The 24,264-nt window shown below is 43.4% G+C and overlaps 1 protein-coding gene across 6 annotated transcripts in view; it reads right to left on the bottom strand.

Annotated features, from left to right (window-relative positions):
• Nucleotides 1-22,546, bottom strand: part of NRP1 (neuropilin 1) — a 112,448-nt gene extending 89,902 nt beyond the window's left edge. For 4 of the 6 annotated variants that reach the window (XM_082753697.1, XM_082753701.1, XM_082753700.1 and 1 more), the window contains exons 1-3: nt 22,416-22,546; nt 21,735-22,230; nt 18,380-18,554 (exon numbers count right to left, since the gene is read on the bottom strand). In XM_082753697.1, coding sequence (XP_082609823.1) covers nt 18,380-18,554; nt 21,735-21,801 — 242 coding nt within the window. In that variant the 5' untranslated portion in view covers nt 21,802-22,230; nt 22,416-22,546. Of the gene's footprint in view, nt 1-18,379; nt 18,555-21,734 lie in introns of all 6 variants that reach the window. The other 2 variants (XM_082753699.1, XM_082753698.1) reach the window with 2 other exon arrangements.
• Nucleotides 22,547-24,264: the final 1,718 nt, after the last annotated feature.

Raw genomic sequence — 24,264 nt, 5'->3', positions numbered from 1 at the left:
AGAGATAGAGGCACCTATAAAAAATGATTTAGCCTGTTGATCAGCCTTAGGATGGAAAGTACTTTTGCTGGAAGTATTTCCCCTCCCATTAATCACAAGAGAAGCCCAAGTATCTAGGTTAGAGGAAACACCTAGCTTTTAGGAGTGTAAATTAATGAGATGAGATGAATGAATCTCTGCACTTTGTTACAATTTTACTCATAATTGTTTCTCAGTAGCACTTCCTTGTCACTGGCTCATGCCTTGCACTTCCAGCTGCATGGCCACTCTGCAGCAAATATACTGTTGTTTATTTCCTACATGCATGCTAACACTGCTTTCTGCTACATGTTCCCTCTACGCAGCAATTAATATTGTGCAGCACTTCTTTTGCCAGGAAGAAGTTTCTTTTGTAGAAACACAACTGTTTCTTTTTAGACAGCATTAGTAAGCTTGGTTTTGAATTGCCAGAGGAAGAGGGAAAATTGCAAAAGATTGCAGCATTGGGAAAGGCAAACAGGAAAGTTTTAGACACTAGCAGTGACCTGCAAATCTTCTGGAATTTAAATTGGAGATGAAGTTATCAGTGGGGATGAGAAAGGTGTAATGTTGGGGAGTAAAGATGAAATTTAGCTCATAATTTTGGCTTCTGGCCCTTACTTTCATGTGTACACAGTGCAGCTAGTAGACACCTGTGCTTGGGACTTGAAACTTGGCTGGTAGTTGTATCCATGTGGTGTAAAATGGCATATTAGGGCTTTGATCTAATGCTGTGACCTAATCTTGCAGGAAGAATGACTCTGGCTCTGACACTCATGCTCCGAGTGAGCTTAGTGATTTTTGTGGGTGAGTACAGAGCAACTTTGGAGAGTTCAAAAGTGAGGGTAGCTGCTCTTGTGGCCAGAGCCAACAAAGGCAGACACTTGGCAAACACAACCAATTCCTGCCTCTCTTATCTTTGACATGCTGCCACAGCTTTACAAACACCTTTCAAAGGAAACGTGCTGCAGTCGGGCCAAAGTAGCTGCATGCCCTTCCCCTGGTTTTGGCTCACCAAGGGTGCTGAAGGGCTTGGGCACGTAAGCACGGAGGATGCCGGGCGTTCCCAGAGGAGCACGTATTTTGTGAGCATCAAAGGCAGCTGAAGCCAGGAGCCTGCCCGCAGAGCACATGTCCCTGCTGTTTGCAGCCTGCAAAATGCAAGGAAACACTCCCAGTGCACATGTGGGAGCTCTGCTCGATGAGAGAGGACTCCAGGACCCATCTTGCAGATAGCGGCTATGGAGATGTTTGAAGTCTGATTTACTGCAAATTGGCTGTTTGTTGTTGGGCTGTTGCGTGTGATCAGAATGGGTCATCCCTGCCAAGGGACGTGAATGCCATTCTGTCAAACAGCATCTAAGCTCTTCCCTAAGTGGAAACAATTGCTTCTCCTCTCTTTGCAGGCACCTCTGCAAGTTTCTTAGGTGCCACTGACACAGTTCATGGATCAAGTATGCCAGTAATGCTAATATTAAAGAAATAACTGGAGAGAAATATAGGAATACACTTTTTTTTTTTTTTTTTTTTTTTTTCCCCACATTAAAATGTTAACTTCTACTACAAAGAAATATGCAATAATGTTACCATCTGTGTCACTTTATTCAGGCCAGATCCACATTACAGCTAGAACAGCGTTCCCAAGCTGAAACACTGCATCATTATTAGCAATTACCAACATAGCTCCATTATTAGCAATGAGATGTCTATAGCCAGTTCGCATCGTCTGTGCTGCTTTTATTTATTTTGGAGAAACAATGAACATAAAATGTCTCTGCTGGACTCTGACATGGTGTGTACAAAGGCAAATGTCTGTTGCAATCTAGGGGGCGGACAAAGAGGAGGTGACGGAGGGAACTGCTCAGCCACTGAAAGTTACTTTCATCAGTGTTTCCTTTGGCAAAGCCTGCTCTGAAAATGTGAGGGGAAAGGGGGTGGGTGCTGAGAAGGGGGAGGAAGGGGGAGATGAAAAAAGCTAAAGATGTTTTAAAGTTTTTTTTTTTTTAACTTTATTTTTTTTCCTTCTCTTTTTACAGATAATTGCTAATTATTTGAGAGAAGGGCATTTTTTTTTTCTTTTCTGCAGATAACTGTCTCTTATGCCCTAAAATCCTGTAGAGTTTGGCTGAAATAGCCTTTAACATGTCCTTTAAAAAAACCACTAAGAACCAGCAGATAGCGAATGATCTATTTAACACCTGGGAAAAGTAAATATACCGCAAGAAAATATTAACCTCTGTTCAAAACCAGATGATTCAAGAACATATTTTTAGAGTGCCTTTTGATTCAGACACCAAATCAGTTTTCTGGTTACTGGGTCAGGATACTTAATGGCTGCATCAAACACAGGGTGATACACGAGTGAAGTCCTCAGCTCAATGACAAGGGTATGAGATCTGCTCGAACGTCTGAGTGCACAGTTGTGACTGCTTCTCTTCAGAATTTGCCAAGAATGCACATTAAAAGAGGCTGCAGGGTAAAAAACTACAGCTGCCTGACAGACAGGCAGCAGCCTCATTTTACACAACTCTTGTCTGTACTCCACTGAAATAAAAACAACAGGCTGATTCATAACTTCCAAATTATCCATGCAAGAAGAGTGGATTTTTCCCTGCTATAATGAGAGTGTAGGAGCCTCTATCCTTGATGCTGAGCTTCAATCTGCCCCCTCACTGCAGCCGCTCCAGACCATACACACTAAAATAGGCTTTAACAGCTCACTTGTTAAGAGCTTTTTCATTGCATGCGCTTGATACAGTCCTTAGCAGAAAGCCTATTTTTGATCCTTTTCTCCAGACCTCAGTCTTGGGCCTGGATACTCTGGGTGGGGTTGCTGACACTGGCTGCATCCACAATCTCGTGCTCTTGCCATGGACTCAGGGAGATGCACAGCAGCAGCTCCCCAGGATGGTGGGCAAGCTCTTGGACATCTGCAGGCTTTGTGAGCTTTGGGCCAAAGTTACCTCCCTCTGGACCAAAGCTGGCAGTTTTGGCCCTGCATCCTGCTTGCCCCAACTCCTGATGCTAGATAGCTCATCCTTGAGCTCTTTAAAAAGGCATTTTCTGGGCTTAGCTTAGATGGTGGACCAAGACCCACTTGGGCAGGGGTAGGCTTGTGGCCTTACCCCTCAGCTCTCCTCCTGGGATGGCAACTTGATGGCAACATGATATTTTCATTAGTTTTAAAATTGAAAAACAAGAAGACTTTTTTTTTTTTTTAATTAAAAACATGAAATCTAAGGTTTTAATATGAACAAGGAGAGCTGGTGAGAAACTAGTATTGACTTGGGTAGAAAGGCTGGGATATTACATGAAATAAAGAGTCTTAAGCATCCTAATTCAGAATGAAAAGGTCTTCTTTTGTTTTTATGCAAGCACTTGGTTTATATGGATTACTTCATTTTAGCCTTTGTACATATAAAATGCAATTCCTTTGAGTAGGAAGTTAGATGAGATGATTTCCTGAGGTCCCTTCCAACCCAAATGATCCTATGATGGAATGAAGCAAATTAATTACAACTCAGTGAAATTATATTTTCATCTAAGAATCAAAGAAAAATAATCAAATAAAAAAGATATTTCAACATTTTCTCATCAAATTTGAAAGAAATTCAAGCCAAAAACTGAAATGAATGCTGCCACTTTTCTTTCAGGGGTAAGAGAACTGGACAGTTTGAATTTAAGCCATTACATGGCAATTGGCTTTGGAGCCAAAGGACTTTGCCTGTTTATATATTACATGTTTACAATAATGCTTCCTAATATGATTTAAACTACTTCTTCCCATGGAAAAAAAAAAATATTGTTAAATGTTTTCAACTAGTAATAAGCTGTGTTGCATTTTTCAGTGCTGTTCCCACACAAGCAGAACCCACCAGCCATCTAAGATACAGTTTCACTGTTGCTGAGACTGAACTCGTCTGGAAAATTCTTCAGTACTCGTCTGGCAAGAACTATATAAGAACGTGCTTTATTAGACAGAATTTTTCTCTCCAAGTTCCTTAGTGTAGATACCGCCAAAAAGGTGTTCCTTGGGATACAATAAATGACCATGTGCATGGGTACATGTGCAGATGTGTGAGATTTCTCCAGCACGCACAGCTGAGGCCACAGGAGTGACAATTCTTTTATAATCCCATTTTCACGTGCTTGGAGCTTTCTGAGCTGTATTATTTTGTCACAGAGGTTTACATGTGGCCCCTTACTCAAAGGTGATATTTTTTCTGAGGTTTCACAAAATCTATTAATCCATTTTTGAGATCCAGAGGGTAGAGAAATGCTTTTCCTGACTCCTAGATTCTTGTAGCCCTGTTATGGCATTGATTTTAACACAGAATTCTCTACAGAGTTTAATAGCAATCAGCAGCCTGATGTGCCTTAACGACTTCCTCTGTGCATTCAAAAAATGGCTAAACTTGACAAGCTGAAACCTTCCAAGGGGCCAGTGCTCACCGAGTAATAGCTCCCAGGTCAGTTTGGGATTATTATTTTAGAGTAATAACAGATTAAAGACATTAAGATTTCCTTGACTTCATAAAAATGTTTTGAAAATTAGTTTTGTCCTCAGAACAGCCCCTGAGTTTAGAGCTATATGGCTGCTTCTCAGCTGGTGCACATCAGAGCAGTCCCGCTGCACTTAACGTAACTGCAGCAGGAAAGGATCCAGCCCATGAGGGAAATACAAAGCCATCAGTCACAACTTTATTGTCTTCACTTGAAACATGCCAACATAAAAATGGTATAGTTACGGTGAGGATGGGACCCTTAATATTTGCTATTTTACACTTTTGTGTGTGTGTGTGTGTGTAATACTTGGAAAAGAGCAATCCCCTGAAAACATTAGCTTGTGCTATGCACAAAGGAAAATGGAATAACAAAGCTTTTTTTTTTTTTTTTTTTTTTTTTTTTTTTTTTTTTTTCTGTCAGCCCACTTAGTTTATCTCCAGTGCATTTGTCAGACAAGAGCAGTGGGAAAGTGCAAGAACACTGCAGCAGCCAGTATGAGCTTTGTCCAAAATATGCCAGTAATTTACAGATCTGTGTCTTCCTTAGCAAAAAGTCATGTCCTTGTGCTTATTGGCCTTTAATTTTTTTTTTTTTTTTCTTTTCTCCTCATCTCTGTAAATTCATTTTGAAGCCAAACAAAAATTTGGCTTCCATAACTCTAGGATGTCTAATGTTATTGCATATATATATACTCAGAGATAAGGATAGTAGACTAAGTGGGATTTTTTTTTTTTTTTCTGGGATTAATTTTGTTTTCTGTAAGTTTTGGTCATGCAGTGAAGGGTGAAGAAACACAGACAGTGAAATCAATGGAGATTAATATTTTATTTTCCCTTTGATTATTTTTTTTTCTAAAAATATATCACTTGAACGATAGAAGATTCAGGGCTGTGGCTGAGGAAAGAAACAGCATCAGAAAGCTGAGACTGTAACAAGAATACAGCATTGCCAGCTCTCGTGATTTTTATCACCAGTGTCATAAAATTTGATGGCAGGTTTTAAAGCATCAGCTGCTTATATCATGGTATTGGCAAATTTCTCATTTAAGATGAAGGAATTTTCTGGCTATTTACTAATAGATAACAGATAAAATCACCAAAAACATACTAACAGGAAAAATACTCAATACTTTTTGAGATTCAAAAGTTTCATATTTTAAGGTCTGACATGATATCCAAAACCTGGAGAGGATATTAAGAAAGAAAACCACTGTTTTAGTCAGGAGAGTAAATCACCCACAGAGAGGAGGTGAAGAAGGACTAGGCATTAGGGGGATCAAGCAAATCACAAAGCAGCCCTAATTGTTCTGAAACCAGGTTAGGAAAATGGGTAGAACCTGCACCATACACCATGAATTAAGTGTGCAAGGGAAAATGGGGTATTTTCTGTATTTCATTATTGCTCTAGCAGTACAAATGCATTTGAAAACTCATGGGCCTTTTTGCTCCTCTACGTACACCGTGTGCTAGAAAGAAAATAATGTCCAAACTCAGAAAAGGTTTACAACATACACTGGCACCAGAAAAATATTCTTCAAAAAAAGGGTTTTCTGGAGCCTAAAATCATTTTGTCCAGTTCAAGTGAGATCCTAGTCCCACACAGGTGGGGAGAATTTTTGCTGCTGACTTAAAGAAGGCCAGAATTTTACCCTATGTGCAAAGGAGAAATCTCCCCTGCTGCAGACAGAGCAGGCCCCAAATCTTTCTGTCATCTGCTTCCACCCAATAACAGCTTTATAGAAGTAAGTTAAGAATGAATAACTTAAAAGCTGCCCAAGGCGACTCTAAAGTGCTGCTTTCCCTCGCTGCACATGAGAAGACAGCCATTAGCGCTGCTGCTGCGTGGTTCACAGCTCCTTGGGGGCCGCTGTGCTTTCAGAATGGCCTGGTTTTGTACTGGCAATATGCACATACTGGAAATTGGTTGCATTTGGATGCTATTTGGCGTTCAGTTTTGAGTTAGTGCTGTGTCTGTTATAGATTCTTCTCATCACGGATAATATGTCTCTTGTGAGCACGAGTCCTATTCTTCATTTTTGTTTGGATAACACTTCTCTCTGAAAGTCGATAGATTGCCACATGCATTTTTATACAGCAGTATATTGTTTAAAAAAAAAAAAAAAAAAACAAAAAAAAACAGCCAGAAGATTAAGAAATGCAAAACAATGGCAAATAACTATTACACTGCACTACACTTCCACCCAGAAGTCTCTAGGGACTTGACAAACATCAATGAATGTACCCTCAATATATTTGAAAACATGAGAAATATTATCCTCTCTAAGGAAACTAAGGCACAAAGACATTGATTGACTTGCCCAAGATCAAGCAGTATGAGAGAGTTAGCACTGTGAACACTGCCATCATGCCCTAGCACAGAGTCCTGTGTAGTTCTGTAAAGCTATTAGTAGAAAGAAAGGTTTGTACACATGTCGAGAGGACTTTGGTCTATATTCTACCTCATTTTAAGAAGCTCCTGCCCATTCTGCACAAGTATTGAGGTCTGATCTTGCTGAATGGCAGAACTTTAACTGACTTCACTGTAAGTTAATACAGTTTGAGCTACAATGCTGGTCTTCTGAAAATTTCTAGGGTGATGTTGAAGTGTACAGTCAGCTCTTGTTCAGCTGACATAAATCTCTGTAGATCCACTAACTTCAGTGGAGAGTTCTTTGGGCAAATTAAGACTGTGGACCATGAAAACCAGCTTCCTTTCTTTAGGTATTTAAATTGAAATAATCTGAAATCTTTCAGATGAGAAATAGCTGAAGCTGAGATGTGGCAAGGAAGGATATATTTTCCTTTCTATGTTGAGCATATGGGGACATGCAAAAGTTACCCGGTGATCAGATGTTTATTTTCAGAGCACTCAGAATTTGATTTCAGAGCATCAGCTGAGCTGTGGTTACACCTATGAATGTGTTTTCAGTTTGCAGCCTTGGGGGTGGGGAGAAGAATAACTAAAAAGGGGATAAGCTACATTGCACGTCATATGGAATATCACAGGGTGAGAGTGTGCATATGGATGATTTCCATGGAGTAAGCGAGGTGCTTGAAGGTCACACCACAGTAATTTATCTAGCTGCCTAGTGAGGCAAGTTAAAAAAAACCTTCCTGGAAAGAATAAGTTACAGTAGGCAGAGGAACTGCTTAGCTTAGACACTTCGCCTGAGATAGTGTTCAAAGAGTAAAAGCTGGGAAAAAATCTATTTGTCAGTAAGTCCCCCAGTAAGTACATACAAATATGTACATGTATATATATATATATTGCAATCCAAAACTTGCAAGCAGCAGGGGAATCATATTAAATTTGCTCACAAAATTAGTACACAAAAAACTCTGTAAGAGTTATGTACCAGTCTATACACTGTTTTTACAGCCACTTTAGCTATACCAGTTTAGAAACCGTTATGGAAAAAGCAGTATAGCCCCTACTACAAACTGCTGACACTAGCAAGGTTTATTTCTGCAAATGTACTGACATAAGGCATCTTTATACTAGAATAAATGTATCCCCCTGTGTGTGCTGAATTGTTTTAACTATACACAAACAAATCCCTAATTGAAGTCATTAAACCAGTACAAAAATCAGTGCATGAAGACTAGGCTTTAGAAGACAAAGATTCAAGTCTCAAGGAGCACACAAGTATTGCTAATAAAAAAATATATATGTAAAAACTTAGAAAGTAAAAATGTAATAGGCAACAGGGGTACCCTGATTGCCTGGGAAATTTGAGACTGGATCTTGGTAGTAAGTTTAAGTTTAGTTTGGGGGAGAGCTATTTGTGTGGGAAAGGCTGAAGAGCACTGGTTTCTTGAATAATGACATGCTATGATGGGAAGAATGAGAAGCAATTTGGGCACTATTAGCTACACTGTTCAAGAGTAATAAGGAACTTGAAAATGATGTCAGAGAGATGAGATAAAGAAGACTATTATACTGTCTGAAGGCCATCATCTAGGATAGCTGTGGAGCATAAATGAAAATGAAAACCAGTAAGGAACATAATACAATATGCTTGTGGTATTTTATGTTTGAGATGTTAGCAGGTGCAAGACTATTGGGCATCAGCGAACAATCTTCACTTGCTCCCCAGCTCCCTGTGGTCCTGCATCTATCGTGTACACCTACATTATATAGCACATATTCTTTATATAATAAACAAAACAAAACAAACAAACAAACAAAAAAAGAAGATTTCTGAAATGCATTAGAATGATGTTAGACTATATAGACTGGCTAGAATGTGTACCTGCTTTAACTGTTTGCCATCTGGAATACATGGAGATGAATCTAAATTTTCTGCTACAAATGCATGTAAGGAAGTTTTGGATTTGAGCCCAGATATAAATATACAAATAAATAAAGGTTATAGAATTGTGACACAAGTCTCAGGGTTTTGTGGGAATGACAAAAAATAAAAAAATAAACAGTCAGCAATCAGAACATATGCCTTCCGTGCTAAAACATCTTATGCTTCTGTCTCCAAAACAGATTATGGAAATGGCCGTGAAACAGAAAAAAAAAAAAAAAAAAAAAAAAAAAAAAAAAAAAAAAAGCTTTTATTTAAGAGCCACCTTTGCATATTTTTCCAGACTTAACTAAAGCTACTCAAATGGAGCAACAGCCTAGCATTTCCTATAAGAAGGGTTTTTAGCATGGGAGACGTAAGCCTCCCATTTTGCATCTGGCAAAGTTGAGTGATCACTATGGAAATAGGCAGCGCAGTCTACATTTCTGCATGGTGATCAAGCTAAAGCTTTTCTAAATTGCTGATCTGCTTCCCTTGTTACAGATGAATACATCAGACGAGAGTCGGCAGAAGTTGCCTGGCTTAATGACAGATTGGCACAAGATTCTACACCGAGACAAACTTCGATTCTTACCAATGCACTTAGCAATTTGTCCCAAACCTTCACTGTTATGAGCTCAGATTCTGGAGCACAAATTATAAGTTCCATATGGTGATTCATGAATTGAGGGGACAATAAGGATTGAAGCTGAATTTTCTACTGTACAGTAAATTTCTCTGCAAGCACCTGAAATCCATTGTTACAAAAGTGACTACTAATTTGTATAGGGCCATAAATGTATGTCCTAGCTTTCAAGCACTGTTAGCCCTGCACAAGTGAGTCTGCTGTTTTAATTGTCTTCGGTGGAACTGTTTATGTGAATATGATGAGGAAAAATTTAGAATTTGGCTGAGAGAGCATTTCTCAAAGCTTGAGGCAGAATAATTGCATGTGTGTGAACAGACCTCTCAGTTTTCCCTAGGTGCCTGGTTTCCAACTGAAAAAAGGAGTGTATTAAAAATAAATAAATAAATAAATAAATATGTATATATATATATATATATATATATATGTATCTTCTTTTCCCATATGAAAAGCAGTGGGGAGCAGCCCAACATAGGGCTGAGTTGTGCGGGCAGTGTGGCTGCTCCCAGCTGCAGTGGGGTGCTTCAACCCCTCTTCCACGCTATAGTCCTAATGTGCTGTGTCTGCACATGGAGGCAGCCCACAGGGCAAATGTGCAGTGGAGCTTGAGCTGGTGGGAACGTAAGGAAGGGATTGTCCCAGGCTCCCATTCAGTGTTAGGCATCTGCATTTAGGGGAGGCATGGGGCCACTACAGCTCCACATCAATGTGGAAGGCAGCAGACAAGTGCCCTAGTTTCTCCTGTACAACAGCTGGTTATTGTACTTCTGGGATATGCATAGTTTCCTCTGGAAGAAATCACCACGTCAAATGGGTGTCTCTTCCATATATGCATATATTTTCTCAATGGTCCTTTTGAGCCATCTAAATCCTTCATTTTATAGCATTACGTAAAATATTTGTAATGTTATTAACATGCAAGATAAGTCTAAATAAGGACAATCATTTTCTGTTTAAATGTATTTTGATCACACAGTTCACAACCAGCTTTGTGGCTCACAGTTTCACAGTACCTTATGTGTGAGAAATGATCAGAAATTTTATTTTTTGAGGTTATGATTTTAAAAACCTTTGATATTGCCCATGAAAATCAATTTCCTCTGTGGAAGTTTAGGACTTGGGAAGGGGGGTTATGCTCACATTTTTGTGAATTCGTACAGAAAAAATAAAATGACCTATGCACCCAGAAAGTTGGCAGGTGAGTTATTAAACCACTCTCAAATCTCCTTCAGGAAGTTCATTAAAACTCTATTTGGAAATGACCAGGTGCTTGCTTCCCACAGTGCAAGAGGAAAATCTGTCACCCTGTTTAAAAAATTGTTTGGTTACTTGGGATAAAGAAATAATCATTATACCAAGCTGTGTGGTTTTGTGATGGAAAACTGTGGCTTGGTGAGAAAAGTGCCAAGGTCATTGCAATGAAAGACCCACAGTGAACTCAGACCTGATTTCAGAAGTCAGTGGTGGATGGAGGCCAGAACAAAATCTTTTCTGTGGTTCTCTTTGAAAACACTTTTTTTTTTTTTTTTTTAGGATTCTGGATAAAAATAACTCTTTAGATTGAGAGTTTTTAGCTTGAAAGAAAATATCTTTAGAAAAGATTTTTATATATTTTATGAGGATTTCTAATGCTGACAAAATTACCTTGTTTGACACTGGATCCTGACCTAAATACTACGGCCAAGTCAACTAACAGGAAAATAGTAGGGCTAAGCCTTTTTCATTCTTTATACTGCCAAACCACTGCCTCTTGCAATCAGGATTGATTACAAACACCCAATTAAGAGGCATTTGGAACATGATCTGAACACTAATCCTGTCTCCTTTTCTCTTTATACCTAATTATCAGCCTTAAGATGGGTATTAGCGCTTTAATTAGTAGATTTACTTTAGGAACTTCTACATAAACTAACAAATCTATACTATAAGTATAAATGTACGTACGTATGCACAATCTTAGAGATGTGCACGTAACATATACGTCTGTATCCAAGTTGTTCTGTATGACACATAAGTCTAGACATATACATGTGAGTGCTAGTGTATCCTGTTTTCAGACATAATTTCATTCTTTGGAAATACTACAAAAGAAAATAATTGAATTTGGTTTTACATCAGCTCTCTCTCTGTGTCATAATTATCAATGTTATAGCTTGCAATAAACTATAATTAAGAAACTAATTTTCAGCAACACGTAGGTTTTTGTTTTAATTAGATTAGCACGGGGGAGGGGAGTGAAGATGAGAGTGGGGTGGGGTTGACTGAAAGCATATTGAATGTTCCATGGTGTTAATGCCAACGATTCTGGGTTTCAGTTTAGAAAGAACTCAGCCCTCTGTTCTGAATTTGTTTCTGTGTCTGCAGAAAGGCTGAAGGATGAGGCTCATGGGAATCCATATCTGACCCTTAGATTTTTTCCTGTCTGAAGGGCATCTGGTTTTAGCACAGCAAGACAGCGTTTTCCCCACAGTTCACTTAACTGTCCGGATTAATATAAACACCTGCATCAAACTGTTGTTATAATTACACTGTGCTATATAAAGGGACCCTAATCAAGGCTCTACAGTGCCAGGCATGTACTGATGCCCACAGAGTATAAAACAGGCTCTGCATCCAGCATCTCCATTCCTAACACATACAAACACAGACATCTAGTGATGACCAGGTAGTTTGGTCATGGTTTCCCTAAAAAAATTTCCTGAGAAAACTCAAACCCAAACCACCACTCTGAAAGAAAGAATTGTTAGCCAGGTTACAATAGAGACTTTCAGAATCTATTTATTATACTGTGTAATCAGAAAAACAATTTAATTTCCAACTTCTTTCAACTCTTATTTGGTATCAAAAGCACAATAAAATAGCAGAACTATTTTTAGATACTTGCATCTGATACATGTATGGAAATACACACTGAATCCTGTAGCAGAGGCCAAATACTATGATTCAGAACCTTTAAGTTAAGGAAAAGTATTATCCATGTGCACACATGTGTAAGCAATAACATACTCTGACTACACTGCAACAAGTTTTATTTGCTTCCCTGATCTTGAGTACGCTCTGGCCTAGTTCTTTTCCTTGGCACCATTTACCACAGCCTTCCACAGAGTATCAGATAGTGGTGGTCACCAACAGCACACTAGGTGAGAAAGCCTTTCATGTACTTTAAATGAAATAGAGAAATGCTCTAGGAGTGCACCCCAGAAACATGAGATATTATACGCCCCTCAAGTCCACTGCAGCAATTCTCAACCTAAATTCCACCAAAAATGCTTTTTTCTTGTTGTGTGGACCAGAATGAAGGATGATCACCTCCATCCCCTCAGTAATCCCAAATAATCTTTTAGTAGCCCCAAGCAGCTAGATGTTCCTATTGAAGGAGAGGTTTCTGAGACAGAAAAAGGGGGTGGAGAAACCTCCCCTTCGGCCCTGGTGCAGCCTTACCAGTAAGTCAGTGCTTCTCATCCTTCTCATGGCCACATCTAGCCTGACTTCGGCAGGAAGGCAGGCATATGCCAGCCTCCTGTGGTGAGGTGCTTGGTGGGGTGGTTCAAGGTATGTGGGATGGGTGATTTAGCTCATTCAAATCAAAAGACACACACGGACATGGGCATTACTCCAGCTGCCCTCAGCAGATGATGAGGGGACATTCAGACCTTTCTTACGTACCTTGTCCTGAGGCAAATGGCTAAAAGTCCAGCCCTGATGCCCAGAGGAGCAGGGCCAGGTTTTTAAAGTTGTATTTCTTGTTGAAAGCTCAGAGGCCTTAATTCATTCAGGCTTCTCTACCATGCTCAACCATGGTCAAATATTGTTCCTATCTCTCACAGGCCCAAAGTAATCTGCTCCTTTGCTGTCTCTGCTGCTTAGCTGGTGTTGTCAGCTCACTGCAGTCACCTCACTGCCTACCAAGCTCAACAGCAGCTGAGGAGAGAAAACTCTGATTATCGTTTGACATCAGCATGACTAATGCAGTTATAAAAGTCTTACAGGGCCAGTGTTCCACCTTTCTTCACAGCCAGAAAGAACAGGATACAGCTCTGCAAAAGTGGAGGACAAAATTCCCACTGCTTTCAATGATAACAAGACAGTATGGGGTCCAGACCTTGCATTGCTGCTGAGATGACCTTTGTACAGTTTTTGGGAGCAATTCAGGGCTGGAAAGCCCTGAGCCAAGCCCCAGGCACAGCTCCAGGCAGTCAGAAAGCAGCTATAATGTGTGCAGCCCTTAGTAGTTCAAAGGACCCTTCTGACACATGAGGCTTGACGGCAGCCCAGCTGTGCCCTTCGCGCACAGGTCTCCTAGGACATTACTGCATTGCCACAGCATCTCAGTGCCACCTGGGGCTCAAACTGCCTCTGCACAAGAGAAATACCAACCACAAAATCTGCAGAAAGCAGCCTTTGCCGTGTGGAGGAATGGGAACCAGGATTTAGACAAAAGTAAATGAAAGCTTAAACTTTGCAGAAACTAAAGAAAGGCTGAGCCATGCCTTGCCTTGCTCCTGTTTATTTTACCAGCCTCAGTTTGTTATACCTACAGATTTACAGCATAAATCCATTGACATTATTTAGAAATACAATGGATGGATGAATTTCTAACATCATTAAGGGCTACAGAAGTTCTGCGGGGCTACAGTTGCACTCAGTATGTCTGGCTGGCCGTGTTTTTTTTCCAAACTCAAGGGTCTGGAGGAACTGCTTTCTTCTACATAAACAAACATACGTATTTTTTTGCTCTGCATTTTATAACTGACGGCAATTTCTATACAGCCCTAATCTCATTGGTGTAACTAATCCTTGGTAAACACAATATAAAGAATAATTACCTATGACATCTCTCCTATGACTGAAATGTTCCCAAAATGGGCCAATTTTTCCACACAAATTGATTTGACAGCATTGTGTATACACTCTATAATCGTCGCGTAAGGATGATATTTATTCTATACATCTGTAAATGATGGCCCATAAAACAATTGTGCTGTGTGGTATGTCTATGAAAACCTTGTAAAACAATACAGTCAAGTCTGGCAACAAAGTCAATTATTTGTCAGTAAGAAAACCACTTTTGGGCTTTCTCTGCCCAGCTCTCCACCTTTCTTAAGCCCTTTTCTTCTGAAGCTTCACATTCATTTTCTTAATGTTTTTAACCTAGTGTCTGTGAAATTTTTATTGCTCCCTAGATAATGACATCTGATCTGAATGTAACCACACACCTCTTTGCTCAGCAACATTTGTCACAAACCATTATAAATTATCATGCTGATAGTGTGCATTGCTGGGAAACCGGAAAAGTTCCATAAATTCAAAGTACTGTATCAGTGACATTCTTGTTTATTTTCTAGGTATAAAGTTTTACTGGATTCAAGATGGCTACATTTACACAGTAGGATACTTCAGCAACACGAGACTTGTACAGCTTGCACCGAGTGCTGAAAAGCATTTACCACATGCAACAAACATCGCAGCATTTTAACTAATATGTAGCCATATGTTTTGTCTCTTCTATTCATTTTTACCATGTTCCTGACTAAAATAAATGCATGGATATTATCGGAGCTTGCTTGAGAAAAGGCAAAACAGCAAACAGAAACTGGTTTTCCCTTAAAGTAAACCATAACTTCTGTTTCTTTACCTCCTAAAGAGGAGGCATAACATTCATTAAAGTTAAAAGTTAAAAAGAGACTGTGTATTTTTTCATTACATATTAATATTCTTGATAACAATCTGTGGTTGACATGATTGTATGTTTCCCGTTGAGACCCAGTATTTCCATTATGCTGTTGCAGTAGTTCTGACTAGAAGATTTTTTGTTAGATGAACATAGCTTGTGTGAACATATTTTTAATAATTTGCATATCTTTATTCTTCAAAACTGTGAAAGTTGAGTCCCTTGGACTGTCTCCAGAAAAACAGGATTTTTCACCATGTTTGCTTGAAAGAACTCAAATGATCATCAGAAAATCATACATATATGAATTTTATTAGGAGTCATTTGAGAAATACTTATCCATTAAAGCACAACATAATAAGTAGGTAAATCAAGTGCATATTTTTAAAACGAATCCCAGACCCTAACATACAAAGATACTCACTGCAAACAGCTTCAGTACTGCTAACACTTAGATTTGCTTCTTTTGATTCTCCTCAGAGAATCAACCTTTCACCAGTTTTACATTTCAATGTGCCTAGACCTCTATATAGAGTGATATTTACAAAAGTTAGGTAAGGCCTCCTGATTTTCTTGTTGGCACTACAGAAAAAGATGGTAACCTTTCCAAAGTCATACTGTTTCCCCCCTTGGGCTCAGGGGTTCTTCTTATTAAAGTTATTTCCAACTCTAACTAAGGTATGCAATGCAATGAACAGCATTATAAAGCGAATTTTGGGAGCCAGGCCAAAAAGCTAATCTTCTCTTCTAGTCCACTTTAATTGTATGGGGCATTTTTTGTTCCCAGACATGAATTCCCCTATCTCTCATTTTCTATCTGCATTTCATATTTAAGTGCTTATTAATTTCCAGTGATAAACCTTTCAATAAGCTAGTGTGTAACCTAAATTGCACATTTCTAGATTCCACACTGAGTTGATAATAAATGAAGAATATTAGGAAATCAAAATGCACTTAGCTACAAACCCAAAAAATCTTGTGATAGGTTTTATTGCATTAATCTCCATTTGTATGCAATATTTGGTATGAGGAATGTGAATTTTGTAAGTAGACAGTAAAATCTGAAACCACAGAGCTTGTTGACAAATTCCTGTTGCTGAAATCATTTTCTGTTATTCTGGTCCTAAGGTTCTTGGCACAAACACAATCCCTCTCAAGTTAAAAAGAGCAATTTTAAATATAAGTGAAGTAGCAGCTGAGTAATTTATCATAGTCTAGAAGATTTGCATTTCAGCATAGACCAAACGACGGTAAAGTCATCACCATCACACACTGCAAAGACAATGCAAACAACCCTGTTTAGAGACTTCCTTCCACCCACTACCATCTCATTACTGCGCTGGGCCCCCTTTCAGACGAAGAAATAATGCAAGGGGGAGAGTGGACAATGAATATTGAGAAGGGAGCGATGAAGGGAGGGAGTCAATCTCTTCCCTGGACTGAGTTCAGCTCAATCTGGCACTGTTTAGCACAACACTATGCCACAAAGATTACTTGTTCCTTAAATAATTGTATGCTGTACACCACTTTACTGCTGTCAAAGACCATGTTGGTTTTATAGCGTTGGAAAAACATGTATTCTAGCAAGGAACAAAAAGGGGTTGACACTGAAATATGCTTGATTTAATTTCCTAATTTCTGTCTAAAAGACAAAGAGAGAGAGACACACAGACATTTTTAAGCATTAGCACTGTCCCACAGAAAGAAAGTAAAATCTGTATCAAGAAGGCACGGGGAAGTGAATCATTGCCTGAGTACAGCAAATTAAAAATTAAAGAACGGGAAGTGAGCGTGTGAACATATGGTGTGAATATGAGCCACAGCTCCAACACCACAATAAAAATTCATTTTAACAAAGAGTCAGTTTAGTTTTATGAGCATAGGGTTTTCCTGCATTATCACTTGACTGTGGTACTGAAATGCTGATATATAAGAAATTACAAAAAACAACAACAAAGTGGCTAAGCACCACCACACTGCATGATTAAAGAACTTCATTTTAAGAGAAATCAATAATTATGATCTAAGTAATCTATTTATTAAATAATAGGAACAAAGGCAGGCATGGTAAAAATTAAGTGCTTGAGTACAGACCCTCTCTAAGTCCAGCACTCTAACCTCACAGTCTATTACTACCACTCCTGATGATGCTAAGCACCACTGTACAGTACCAGAGCCTGTAAAATACTGAATACTCACATGAAATGTCAAGCACCAATGGCAACTGAGTTTAATCTCTCTCTGACATGCAGAGAAAATCTTAGCTGGTAGCATTAATAAACAATGAGTCTCTCTCGCAGTTATCAGAAGGGGGTTAAAAACCCATGATACTCAAATTTTTAAATACTGAATCATTAAAATATTTTCTTCATGAAATAAGTATTTAGAGGGTGTAGTGAAGAGGGGAGTGATCTGACCACGTGTTGTCTTGTGCAAACTATGTGGTTTCCAATCAAAGACCTGGGGAAAAGTGGTGAACAGTGTTCTGGGAGGCTCTTACTCCCCTTCCCACTCTTGGAAATAGATGGTCAATATAAGTCAGTGGGAATATAAGCACAGAGGAGCACAGGAGCCTTGTTTTTTCCCCTTCCTTCTCTCAGAGCACTACAGGAGAGTAGGAGGAGGGAAAAGAAGAGCTACTGGCTATAAATCAGCAGCAAGGGGAGAAAGAGAGAAATAATGTCTATGGACCTGCAGTCCGCTGCACTGTAATGGGTGAGAGTAAATGCCAGACTAATCCTGCGTTAAACAGAGCCGGCAAATTACAAGGTGCCCGTTTCAGCCACAGGCTGCCAGTAGCTGTGGGGACGCAAAACGACGGAGAACCGCTCTTTAACACTTTAGAGCCACGTTCAAAAAAAAAAAAAAAAAAAAAAGCAAGCAGGCAAACGAACGGTGCTCGGCGTGGCGAAAAGCGCAACCCGCGACCTCAACATCCTGCCTCTCCCCACCCCGGGGAGGCCGAAATCCAACCCGCATCCCCCGGAGCAAAAGTTGCCGAGCCTCCCTTCAGCCTCCCCTCGCCCCACGGAGGAAGCTCCGCTGGGAGGCTCCGGCAGAAGGGAGGCTGCAGCCGGCGGCGGGGCGAGCCCCGTGGAGGCCGGGGGAGCCCCCCGGAAGCCGGGGGAGCCCCGCGGAGGCCGGGGGAGCCCCGCGGAGGCCGGAGGAGGCCCGTGGAGGCCGGAGTTGCCCCTCGGAGGCCGGCAGGTGGCGCCGTGGCGCTCCGGAGCGCGGCGCCCGCACTTACTTGCAGTCGCGATCCTCCAGGTCGAAGTGGGGGTTGAAGTTGATCATGATCCTCTGGTAGGGCTCCGGGGCCTGGATCAGCCACTCGCACTTCTGGCTGGGGTGGTAGGACTGAGGGTAGCCCGGAGAGGTGAGGTACCCGGGGTTTAGTATTTTGATGGTGTCGCCACATTTGTCTGCAGTGGGAACGAAAGAGATTTGGCTTTTTTTTACGGTTGCCCCCAGGCGAGCACCCTGCACGGCAGCCTTCTTCTAGCAGACTTTTACCGCGTGCTTACAGGAAGGCTGTGTTTTCTGAAGGACAGGGGCCTGACACTCTTTGCCCACCCGTAAACCCACCAGCAAGGAGCAGAGGATTCCCCTGCTCCTCAACTTCTAAAAGCTCCCACAAGGAAACAGTGCCCCATACAGTGTTCAATCCTTGCCTCCTCACAGCAGTGCTAGTGCTGCCCCAGAAGGGTGTCAGAGCCTCAATTATACCCCCAACTATAATCTGCTTAAGTATGAAGTTTTAAGGGAAGCTGGGGGTGGGGAAGCTAAAAGGCTGCCATTTGACCCCCTGTCCAGCTCCGCGAGAAGCCTGGTCTGTGTCACTGACCACTGGGATTGTCTTGGTGGATCCCTGCTCACTTGCAGCAGACCCTCCCGTTGTTTTATCAGTCCATAAATCTAGGCAGTTCGAAACTATCTGTGCTCTTCAAACCCAGGCTGGCAGAGAACAAAGTGGTTTTAGTGAAGCAGAAATCATCCACTATTTATTCCTTCAAGGAAGTTTGTTCATGCTTGGAGACTGCATCAAAGTAATGGAGCAGAACAACATCCTTTCCTCTTCCCTCTGTTCCTCCCTCCCTCCCTCCCCCCAGCAACAACAAAGGTTTATTTCTAATAACAAAATAGTTGCCAAAGTTTTCAGAATCACCAAGTGTGACTGTGAAATGTGGCATGCTGCACCTTGGTCCTTTGGCCAGTGTTGTCAAGGTTGCATTTTAAGGCTTGTGCGAAAAATAAAAAGAAACAAGAAACCCAATCTACGTGGTCACTCGCTTCACTGTCCAGTGCAGATTTGTGTTTTCACTTCATTACTACTATGGTTTTCTATATACAAGTCTTTGGGGAGGAAAAACTTTCCCCACACACTAATTGTTTACTTTTGAGCAATAAATATGATGGTAAATTACAGACAGGAAGACTGCACTAATAAGTGAGCCTATACATCGCTACATCCCCAAAATGGTACATAGGGACTGCAATGCTATATCTAATACTCTCCCTGTGAAAGCAAAATGGCACTTTGCTCTCAGCATGAATTTATAAATGTAAGGGATTTTATTGTAGGAAAACCAGGTCAAATGGAAATGAATGAAGAAGTATACATCAAAAATGCATAAAGCTACACACTGTATAGATATTATTTGCTGTAAATTAAGAGGGAAGGAGATGATCCGTACTCAGCTGTGTGGTCCACAATCAGATATTGCTAAGCATGTTGCTGGGAATGGCTATCTTCTTTATTTCTGCTTTGCCTTTAAAAAACAGACTGTTTTCCTGTAACCAGAACAAAAGGCGCTGCAGCTCAAAGCTCAAAAGCTGTCACTGGTGATCTTGCTAATCCGCTGTCTGGGGCTCTCAGGGAATCTTGCCTTTTCCTCCCTGTGTAAGCACACTCGGAAAGTGATCCTGTCTCATTAAGCCCACTCCAGCCCTGCAAACAACATGGCAGAGTCTGGCATCTGTTAAATGCCTGAAATAAAGCAGTGCTGCTTCTAGTCACTTGACAGAGTCACTTCAGAGGACACTAAGGTGGACTTGCTACCACCAGCGCTCCTTAATCTGCGACTTCTGGGAAAGTGACAGTGTAATAAGATAATGCGGTCTGCTAGACTCCCTGGCTCTGTGCAATCTCTCTCACACTTGATTAAGAAGAGCAGTTTCTAATGACTTTGGACCATTAGCTCTAAATAAGGTTAATGAATTAATTTAGCAGACACTAGTGCTGGACATAGGTGAAGGTGGCATCAGTGGGTCTGGGAGGTTACGGAGGAGGCTGATGGCCTGGATGACACCAGCAGGGCCACCACGTTAACTGCTCATACTGGAGGCTTCTGCCCAGCACCCTGCCCCACTCCCCTTCCAAAGGGAAGAAATGAACAACAGGAACGCAGAACGCCCCTCTCCTGCCCCTCATAGGGTGCAGGGCTTGGGGCACTCCTGGATGATGTAGGACCAGTGGGTGGCTGCCCGTGCCCCCACCTGCCTGGGGTGAGTGAAGCGCTCCCGGAGCATCCCCGTGCCCGGCTCGGCGCGCGGCTCTGACGCCTTCACTCCCGTGCCACGGCGCTGGGGGAGGCAGCTCGTCCTGATTAAATTAAGCAGCCTCCTCAAAACATATTGGGAAAGAGATTAACTTCCATCATAAAACACGCAATTTTAATACTCTCTCTTACACGACACTCCACTTGCGGTCTCTTATTAAAACAATATACCAGCCTAAGTGGAGGGTGCTCTCTTCTTTTAATTACTTTGATTGAAAACCCAGTCAGGCAAAAGTAAATATTTGATAATTAGTTAATAATAATTGCACAGGATCTGCCGGGAAAGCAAAACTCACACGAGCTGTTTCATGTGCGAGAGCTAAACGTCAAGCAGTCTTACAATTAGACCGTCTTTAAAAATGCATCATGCAGTAAAAGATTCACGGTGCCCAGGCATTGTGCAGGCAAGGAGGAGCGCGGTGCTTTTAATTAGTTGTGTTTTCGAGGACTGCCAGATAGTAAACTAAGCTACATCAGTCATGTGTTACGGGATTTCTCTCTGAGACGAGAGTCTTGAGCCTTCGCAGAGAGGCTCAGTTTCTCTCTTGGCACCGTGCAAGTTGCACGTAAACTGCAGACTTCGCAAAGGGGTAGGCGAGAGGGCTCGCCGTCTGAGGAGTGCCCGCAGGTACACATACAGCTAGTAGCAGGCACGGTACTCTGAAATACTACGCTTTGGAGAAAAAAAAGAAAGGGGGAAGAAAGAGCCTTCCTTTCTAAATGCTCATTATCTCTCAGATATCGGAGGCGAGACTTATTTAATTGCCTATGGGAGGAACCACTATGAAGGTAATTGGCCGTCCTGAGCTTGCGAGAACGAGCACCGCGCTTGATACGACGACCCCAAAGAGCGGAAAATAAAGTCGGCGGCCGTACCCGGCCGGGGGGGCACCGGGGCTCGGACCCCGCCGACTCCGACCTCGGGCACAAAGTTCCCCGCTACCGGGCGCGGGTCGGGGCCGGCCCCGGGGCCGCCGGGCCCCGTCGCCAGCCCTCGGTTCCCCAGGCTGAGACCCGAAGTCGTCCCCCCCCCGTGGCACTTACCGCTTCGCGGAGCCCTGGCGAGGGTGAAGGTGAGGGCTGCGCAGTGCAGGAAAAGTCCCCAATCCATTTTCCCTTCCGAGAGCAGGGAGAGGAAGAATGATAATAACAATAACAATAAAAAAAAAAAAAAAAAAAAAAGCCCTCCACGCACAACTCTTCCTAGGTCTTAAATCCTTCGGCCGGAGCGAGGAGCAGAAAGTACGGTCCGCAAGGGCAGTCCCCGGGGCAGAGGGAGGCTGGCTTCTCTTTCCGTGCCTCAAGTCGCCCGCATCCTGTCATTCAGCTCCGGCTCCCTCTCCCTTTCCCCACACTTGTTCCTTCTCCAGGCGCCGCTGCCCCTGCCATTCCCAGCGAGACTACAAAGCCAAATGAAAGCGAATGGATATAAAAAAAAAAAAAGAAAAGAAAAAAAAAAAAAAAAACAAACACACAAACAAGACAGACAAAAATCCCGGCGGCTCCTGCTTGCACCTCGGGGCGGGCTCCGGGGAGTGCTCTGCGGAGGGGAGAGAAGGAGAGGAGAGCGGCGGTGAACGGGGACGGGCGCCGGAGTTTGGCAAAGTGCGGCCCCCCCCGCCTGCCCCGCTCCCCGATGCGGCGCCGCCGCGGCTCCCCGGGGGTCGGCGGTGCCCGGCGGTGCCCGGAGGCTGGGGCTGGGGCTGGGGCCGGCCCCGCACTCACCTGCCCCGGTGGGGAGCGAGCGGGCGGGCGCGGCGCTGCCGCGGGGAGTCCCGGCCGGCCGGGGAAGGGGGAAGCGGCCGGGCGGCTCCTGCTCGCAGCCTGAGGAAGAGGAGCGCAACTCAGCGGCAATAAGAGAGGCCGAGGAGCCGCCGTCTCCCAAGCCCCAGTCCCCTCCTCCTCCCCGCCCTCCTTCTCCTCCTCCTCCTCCTTCTCCTTCTCCTCCTCAGCCCCCCAAGACATCGGCAGCGCGGAAGAGCAGCCGAACAAACAGGGCACAGCCCCAGCCCTGGCACCCAGCAGGGGCGGGGGCCGCGGAGATGATCAAGGGGGGGGGAGAGCAGCGGCCTCCCCGCCCCGACAGGTAGCGCCGAGCCGGCCGGGGGGACCCACCTGCGCCCCGTTGGCTCCTGTGTGGCTCCTCGCAGCCGTGTCGAGCCGTGCCGTGTCGAGCCGTGCCCCCACGCCCACATCCCTTGTCTGCACTCCCCTCCGTGGCGCCCCGTCCCTCATCCCCTGCCTCCTTCCCCCCCCTTCCCCAGCCCCACGCGTGTCCCCCCCGAGCCCCCGCTGTCCCCCCGTGGGGCACCGCCATGCCCTGCCCTGCCGTGCCGCGGGGTGCTGGCGGCGCTGGTGGGGCTGAGCTGTGGGGACGCACCCCCTGGGGGAGCCCCGGGTTGTGGGCTCGCCCGGACCCACCTGCATCTCCGGGGGGGGGGCACTTTCCCACACCCCCTGCCTCCCAACCTCCTTCCCATCCCTGTTGTCACCCAGTCTGGCTGTCACCAGTCTGTCCATCTCCCCCAGGAGCTGAGGAGTGGCCAGGGTCCCCCTGCTCCTCAGGGAGGCTATGTAGCACAAATGTTCCGTCAGGGAGGGCAATCTGTCTTCTGAGCAATCCCTCCAAGCTGGCACCAGCGGATGGGCACCAGTGAGCTCCAAATCGTGCTGCATTTGCCTGGTTGGTCTGGCGCTCACCGAAGATGGGGCATGTCCCTCCCGTGCCTCATTGCCCTGCCTTACAGGCTGCCCCTGCACCCTGGGAGTTATTACCTAGCTGAACCTGACCGCTTCTTTTATGTGGAGCGCTTTGAGCTCCCACTGTGCGGAGGCAATCCGGTCACTGGTGTAGGGGTTAGACGAAGAGCTTGAAGGCTGAAAGCTGAAACATGGCGTTAAATGGTCCCCAAAGAAGGGTCTGCACTACGAAAATGACCTGCGGCCAGCAGTGGATGTCAGCCACTCTCATCTCCCACAGCAGAGTTTGAAAACAATTGTAACTGGTGCACAGCTGAGGAAAACTGTTAATGCTTTGACAGAAAAAGGGCCTGTTAGAGGACCTGCTCTGCAAGGAGGCTTTCTGAAGGATGCAGAGGGAAAAAAGCCAGGCTTTGCTGGGGCAGGGTCACCCCCGCCAGTGCAGCCACAGCAGTAAATCTCTGTCTGCTCTGAAGATGTAACCATGTTTGAAATAATTTTCAAACATAGCTGTAAGTCTGCAGCCACACAGATTAACTACAAATGTGTTACATCTGTGTTCAGAAATCGTACACAGATTCAGCCTCCTCCATCCTTTTGTCTCCAGCCCCGAGTCTAAGCCTTCCACTCTCACTCTCCCTCACTGCCCTTTTGAAGCCCCGACTTTAAGGTCAGCTGAAGTCTGGAGATTAAGTCTGTAGGAAATCTGTCTGCTGCTTTCATACTGCACACTCTCTCATCACTACTTTCTGAATTTTTGCCAGCCACTCCTGCTCTCCTCTGTGATTGCAGTTCTGCAATATCATGCACTAAAGCACAGTTTGATCCTGTTACATTCTCTGCACACTTCATCCTCTCCTTCCTCAACCTCCGA

Source organism: Aythya marila, assembly GCF_965140915.1.
Source record: "Aythya marila genome assembly, chromosome: 2".
Lineage (NCBI taxonomy): Eukaryota > Metazoa > Chordata > Aves > Anseriformes > Anatidae > Aythya > Aythya marila.
The sequence above is the reverse complement of the archived record's forward strand: the minus strand, read 5'-3'. Positions and strand labels throughout refer to the sequence as shown.